Raw genomic sequence first — 7,088 nt, forward strand, 5'->3', positions numbered from 1 at the left:
AGGGATTAGAGTAAAACTAATCCAACGGAAAACATTCAAATCACATCTAGCATAGATGTATGGGCCTAAGGACTAAATACATTGCTCTAATAATCTGTTTCTCTTGAGACCAATTACTCGCTTATGCAGACATCGCCTATACATCCTGATATTTTGCTGCAAACTTGCATGTTACTGATTTTTAGCACGAAATCCAAACCTGTAGCTCTGTTAGTTCACCACTTGGGACTAAACACTGCAGATGCCATCACTACACTGCAGTTGGTCATGAATTTATATTATTTTATGCAGTTATATATCAGAGAGAAAAACTAAACACCTCTACTATTTGAGAAAGATTGCTCAAACTGTTCGGTTTTAAATCAGAAAACAAGAATTATGATCCCAGAGATTTAGAATGCAAGAGCAAAGAGATAGCTTAGGAAAAATATATGCCCTCTTTACAAAGAAGTATCTTTAATGTTTAGACACTTAAGAGGTAAATCAGCCATGAATGTATGAAAAATAAACTGATCTATGTTTAAATAACTGTTTCCAAACTTTGTGTAGTGAAGTTAAGTTTGCAGATTTATGCATAAAGCAGAAATCATTACACTTTCCTATTACTGCATGTAGTAAATCAGAGCAATCTGCATTACAAACATTATACGTAGTGGGAGGAAATGATGCTTTCCAACAATCTCCAGCTTCAACAAAATAAACATCTTTGAAAACAGAGGTTGTTGATTTCTATAATGTTTACATTAAATCTTAATCTAAGCATTTATCAAATTAAAAAAAAAAAAAAAATTCAAATATAGCCCAAACAGAATATTCCTAACTTTTCAGTTAATTTGTTCCCTCCCCTTCTTACCTTCTCTGGAGGTGCAGGAGGGTGAAATCTCTTTGCACAAACTAGAAATGCATCAGGCTGTGGCTTGCCACACTTCACCTCGGGGTCATCTCCCAGCACAATATGATGAAAAAGACCAAAGAGGTCTTTATGTCTGGCTGTTTTCATCTGAAATGTCACTTCAGCTGAGCTGGTGGCAACAGCTATGGGTATGTTGTGTTTGTGTAAATGACGGATCAGCTTATCAACCCCTGCAAGATAAATATATACATTTTATTTTTATATATATGCATATGTGGAGGTATATGTATTAAGATTTACACCTACTTACAATATATTTAGCAGTATTTCAACAATGTTGTCTTACTGAATATAACAGCCTATTTCAATCAATTAGTGCAGAAGAAAATTCTTGCTATATCTGAAACGTTCCTTCTCCACACAAAAATCATGGAACATTCCTAAAGGTACATACTTGTTATGTCATCAAACGATGCTTTTCTCAAAATGTGCCACAAACGGGTTCAACATCACTGCATACGTACACCCACTAGAAGCCCATTAAGCAATGTCCCCAACATCATGTATGTTTATTATTTCAAACTCTCTGTAAGTGACAGAAAAGCACACAGGGGAACATCTTCTTTTATACAGAGAGTTATAGGCCGGGGGGGTGGTGGGGGGTGGGTGGAAATCAAAGCAAAGAAATATATTCTTCTCACTGAATGGTATAGTTTTAATTTCTGAAGCAGGTATCCAACTAGCTTAAACCAGCCCCTAAAAGAGCTCAGTTTCTTTCTTTTGCAATTACTAAAGCAAGTAACACTGGGCAAAGGAGGGGTGCTGTCAGTCACAGTTGTCAATACCAGAGCTTTACCCATTGATGCTGTGAACCCAGAGTAATGAACACCTCAAGTCTAATGGGTAGAAACTTCAATCCGATCCAGTCTTCTAAGGAAGGTTAATGCAGTGAACAGTGAAAACACAGCAGTCTGTGGGAAACATACTTCATTATTTGGTGCAAGAGGGAAACATACTTCATTATGCGGTGCAAGTTTTGAGTTTCCTATGCAGAGGTTTCAATGTTTCTTCACTGCAGCATTCTAAATGCTGGATACCTGTCCCAGACAAAACAATTAGCAGTGTCTAATGGTGAACGAGAGCAGACATCCAGTCTTTACCAAGTCACAAGAGAAAATCCCTCCATATCTGTAAAATCATTTCAGCTCTGCTTCTTGGCATGAATCCAAACTGTGCCGGACACAGGATATTAGTCTCCGGTAGATAAGCCTCCAGTTGACTTTTGGCTCTTTGAACGAACTTGAGAACAATTCTTTGTTTTTCATCTTCCAACTGCATGAATTCTTATCCTACTTTTCATGCCTGGCTATACTAAAGTAATCTTATTCCCTTCCTCCTGACTCACTGTCATACTTATGTCTGGTCCCTGCTCCCTCAAAACACTCTTATTCCTCATGACCATTTAATTACTTCCTTTGCCACCCCAGCATCTCCATGCATTTCCCATGAGGTCCAGCCTTTCTGCTCCATTAGTCTATTTTGACAATTCTATAAACAACAATCTTATCTGGAATGCGTTCTTCCCAAGTATAGTCATATGCCCAACTTTGAGAAATTATAATTACTACTGATAATAAAGTGTGTAGTTTAGTAAATAGGTGCATTAACTAACCCACCTCTCTGCAAATACGACCTGTAGATGTGGCTCTCTGCAGCTTTCTTCTCTATTCTCCAGAATCTAATCAACCAATTAATAACTGACATTTCCAGCTCCATACCTGTATCTGAAGATAGCCTTTAAACTATTAAATACACGCACTTCTGTGACTTTAGACTTCGGGTTGGACAGAAATAACAACAGTGTTAATCCTCCTCTAACGTCAATGCATCACCCATTTAAAAGCCTTCTTATGCCCCCTTAAACAGGGGGGCATAATCCCCTGATAAGCAAGAGCATTTTTTCCCAAATTATGCCATTCTATCCTCTCTTTGAAATATGATGCTAAATACAAGTTAACTTTTTATTTGAGATACAGATTACGCCTTCATTCTGAAACATGTGAAGTAAGTCCATACTAAATTAATGGAAGTACTAAGATATCTTAATGTAAAGCAGTAGCCTAAATGTCTCTTTTTAAAAATAAAATTCATTCAAAGGAATTTATACTAAATAATCAGCAACATTTAGCAAGGCTAGCATATCATGTCTGTATTAATATAAAGAAGTTGTCTAAAGATTATACAAGTAAAAAGACTTTTCCTATCTCCTATGCCCTTGCTATGATATAGTTAGTTTTCTCTAAAGTTGTGCTCTTTTCAAATAGCTAATTTTCTTCAGTCCCACTGCATCACAGCTTCAGTTCATCTGTCACAGGGTATGTTTATTCTATGTTTCTATTGGAGGTAACCAGCCATGGAAAAGCACTGTTGCAGAAAGGTTATTTCTTCACGGTTCTCTCATATTCCCCCCCTCACCGAAATCATGTCATGATTTCAGTATATAAATGTGTGTGTGTGTTTACCTTGTCTTTTTGGCTTCCCTCACTACAAGGGAGCTAAAATGCAGCTGTCCCTAACAGATTCACATTATTCAGAAAATGCACTTTAATAAAAATATGCCATTTTAAAAATGATTATTTGCATATGTGTAAACATAGCAAGATAGATTAGAAAAAAAAGGGGAAAATCAGCTGCATGGAAAAAAAAATAAATTGCATATGGAAGAATAGCTAGCATAACTTAACAAGCTTAAGACAGTAGCAGTTGAAAAATATTTTCATTCCAGGTTTGTTATTTCCTTTTAAAAGCTATAGATCAACAAAATCCATTTTTGTTTGCATCAATTACCACCAGTATAGCTCTAGACACTTTGCCACCACATCAAATTACTGGCACAATTATTGTACTAATTCAGCATATAATTCTTCATTAGGAAGATAATATCTTTCTTGGTATCTTTCTTGTGCTTTTTTTACAGACGTCAACAGAAGGGGAAGTGGGGACTGCTTTAAAGATCCGTAATAAACTTCCCCTGGCATATACTTTGTCATTATATCCCCTAGAGCTGCATAGATTTTTCAACCAAATGAAGTCTTCAGTTACATCAAAAATGCCCAATTAAAAACTCAATGGCCATGATGAAGTATGGTGAAAATTCCTGTGAACTCACTAACTTCTAACTTACTTGTCGCTACCATGGAAGGGATTGAGGCCCATCCATCACAGAGGGACCTATCTGCTAGGCTTCCTGGGAACATCCTCCACCCCTCCTACTGAAAGCTTGGCCACATGCAGCAAGTTCTTTTTTCTTTTTTTTCTTTTTCCTTTTTTTCTTTTAGTATCTTTGATTAAAAAAAAAAAAAGAAAAATCTAAAGAAATAAGGATCTCTGTTTTTCTAGCATAAGGCTATACTCTTAATGTGGTACACATGTAATAACAATTTAGGCAGTACTACATAAATTCTTCAAGTAATCATAAAAAAATCAGGAATAGATATCCCACGTTGCTGTGCTTTATTTCCAAATGTACTCTTTTATTTCAAATAATCAAAAAGGTAAATACTGTTTCTTTCCTCTATCTTTTTAAATACTAAGTTTCAGAACAGATACAGAAGCTTACTATATTCTAAATGTAATAGTTAAACACCTGTGACTATTGGAAGAAAAATAGGTGAAAATAATTGTAAGCTGAGTTTAGTTACAGAAGCTGAAAATAAGAAGGATCAACTTTAAATGTCAGCATCTTTAAAACCTGATTAATCACAAATGTCAATGAAGTTAACAACTTTGGGAAAAGAAAAAGAAAACGAACTAAACCAACAGAAAGGAGTTATTTCTTCTGAGACTACAAACACATTTTAAAGGAAGAGATCTGCATTTTTTATCTTTCTCTTTTCCTAAAGTGAAGTTTCTATGAACACGTTATAGTAGACTATAAGAATGCTTTTCAGATAAAAAAGAAAGTGATCTCCATCACAAACTGCACAAACATCTGAGATAGGGAAAAGGATTATTCGTGCTGCTTCAGCACTGAACCATAATTTCAGTTTCCTCTGTTCACCAGTTGAATGATTTCTGGTGTTCATATTTTTGCTTGCAGTCGATTCATTTGAAGGCATAACTACACCATCAGGCAAACAATCACGCACTAAGCTCTGCCAGTACCTTAACCTGAAAATCCCTGTCTTGTAAGCATGGAGCAAGTCCTACAGTCTTCTGGCTTCAGGAATACAGCTGGCTCGTGTACCGCCAGCACAGAGCACAGGAACAAGGTCACGTAAATGCCCACGCCTACACAGACAGTCCCACTGTCTTTTCTAATGTCTGTTTCAATCCTAAAAAGATGAACATAAGCTATGTAAGAAAAAGCCCTTAAAAAATGAATGGAACTCCCCAAGGCCATCTCTTAAGCAAAAGCATACATTGTAAACAGGATCACAAGAAGTTAGTATCCTAAAATTTACAAGGTAGCTTTTATGAAAGTTAAGCTTCAAAATTACATTACAGGAGCTCCTACCTGGCTGAGGTGGCCTCAGATAAACAAACAGTGGGATTTTCAGTGGCAAATCCTTTCACGAACGTCACAGTGTACCACACCTCTCTTGCATCTCTTTAGTCCTTCCTTGGGTGCCACCTAGGTACTAATTACATCTAATTTCTAATTAATAGTATTTTAACCATTATGCAATCCCAGGAAGAGAAACAGGAAATCAGTGGGCAATAGAGCAGACAGTGTGTGTGTGTTATGTCTTTTTTTAAATTTGTTACTTGAAAGCTAACATGTTCTTCTAGGAAGGACACTTAGCAGACACATCCCCATTTTTCCCACCCTCAAACAAAACCCAAACAGCTCACAGGGGTTTCAGTTCTGCACCAACCATCACAGATAAGATTCCATCATAGTTTCCAACTAATTTAGTTATGGTGTTAAGCGATTTAAGAACATTTTGAGCAAGCTGGAACAGAGAGCCATCATATACATTAATACTTTATATTCTTCTAAATGAATGTTGTTCTTATTCAAACAATTACAGTGTCAGACATCTAATAATCAGAGAAATAGTACAACGTAGGATTACTTTAGTTCAGGATAGAAAATAATGAAACACCCCCCCCAAACCAAAACACCATACATACAGAATATTCCTTATACTAACTAAATGCAAACATCAAGTAGCCAATGAAATCAGGTTATATTGTGGAGTTTCCATAGATTCTGCCTGTTCATTTTCAGATTCAAGTGAAAGTTCAAGCTAAACTATTACAGAAAGCTAAAGGCTACATGTACGGAAGTGATAAAAGCTTTGGATAGACTTGAAATGATTATTTTTTGTCTTCCTCTTCACAGTTGCTTTTTTAGAAAGGAAACACATTGGAACTCTTAAAAAAACCCAGAATAGCAAATGGGTATTTTAAAACTGATATGAAGATGACTTTCTATGCCCAAAAGCTTCTCCACAGTTCAGTTAGTTTAATGAAAGATATTACGTCTCATTTAAAACCTTCTCTCACATAGGCCTCAAACCATTATGATTATAGTAACAACATTACTGCTATCTATAACTGCTGTGTATCCCTTGACATAGTTTTGGGGACTACAGAAATACTTTATAAAAAGTGACTTATTTAGGACATTTTACTTATTAAACTGTCTTATCCCCCTCCCCAGTTAGTTACTGTTTTTTTGATTATTTATCCAGTTAAATTCCTGTGCTATTCTTATTCTGTATTTTGTAACCACAATGTGTAATTTGGTCTCCAGTTAATTTTAATTGTTGAAAAGATATTCATTCTTCTTACTTCAATAAGCTATGCAGGCCACTCTCATTTTACAATTTAATCATTAGTACTATTAGCCACATTTATTTTATTGTCAACTGTATTTATAAGCCAAAGGAACGATTCTCTCCCTAAACTTTTTGATAAGAAACATGCTTCTTTGAAAAATGGGGTGGGGTATTGAAACATGCCACAAAGTTCTTTTTAATGAAGAAAAAAACTTGTATTTCATGGGCAACCTAATATTCCCTATGTATATTTTGTTGTATCTATATATGCTTGAGTTTTCTTGGGGGGTGGGTGGCGGTAATTTATTTATTTATTTAATATTAACTACTTACTCTCGTCCAAAAAATACTCATTTTTGTTTTCCTTTTTGTATCATGTTTGACTAGTTGATTAACCTACCACCTCTTTTATTCTGTTTCCCTTTTCCTTCACTGGTGTATGTGCATGT

The 7,088-nt window shown here is 35.6% G+C and overlaps 1 protein-coding gene across 1 annotated transcript in view; it reads right to left on the reverse strand.

Moving 5' to 3' along the window:
- Positions 1–853: 853 nt before the first annotated feature.
- The window catches only part of LOC104083396 (pseudouridine-5'-monophosphatase-like), a gene marked incomplete at both ends in the record, with an annotated part of 11,899 nt that continues 5,664 nt past the window's right edge, over positions 854–7,088 (reverse strand). The window contains one exon of the mRNA XM_009586868.1: positions 854–1,083. Within this exon, the coding sequence (XP_009585163.1) occupies positions 854–1,083 (230 nt within the window). The remainder of the gene's footprint in view (positions 1,084–7,088) is intronic.

This window comes from Fulmarus glacialis, unplaced genomic scaffold, assembly GCF_000690835.1.
Source record: "Fulmarus glacialis isolate BGI_N327 unplaced genomic scaffold, ASM69083v1 scaffold3071, whole genome shotgun sequence".
Classification (NCBI taxonomy): domain Eukaryota; kingdom Metazoa; phylum Chordata; class Aves; order Procellariiformes; family Procellariidae; genus Fulmarus; species Fulmarus glacialis.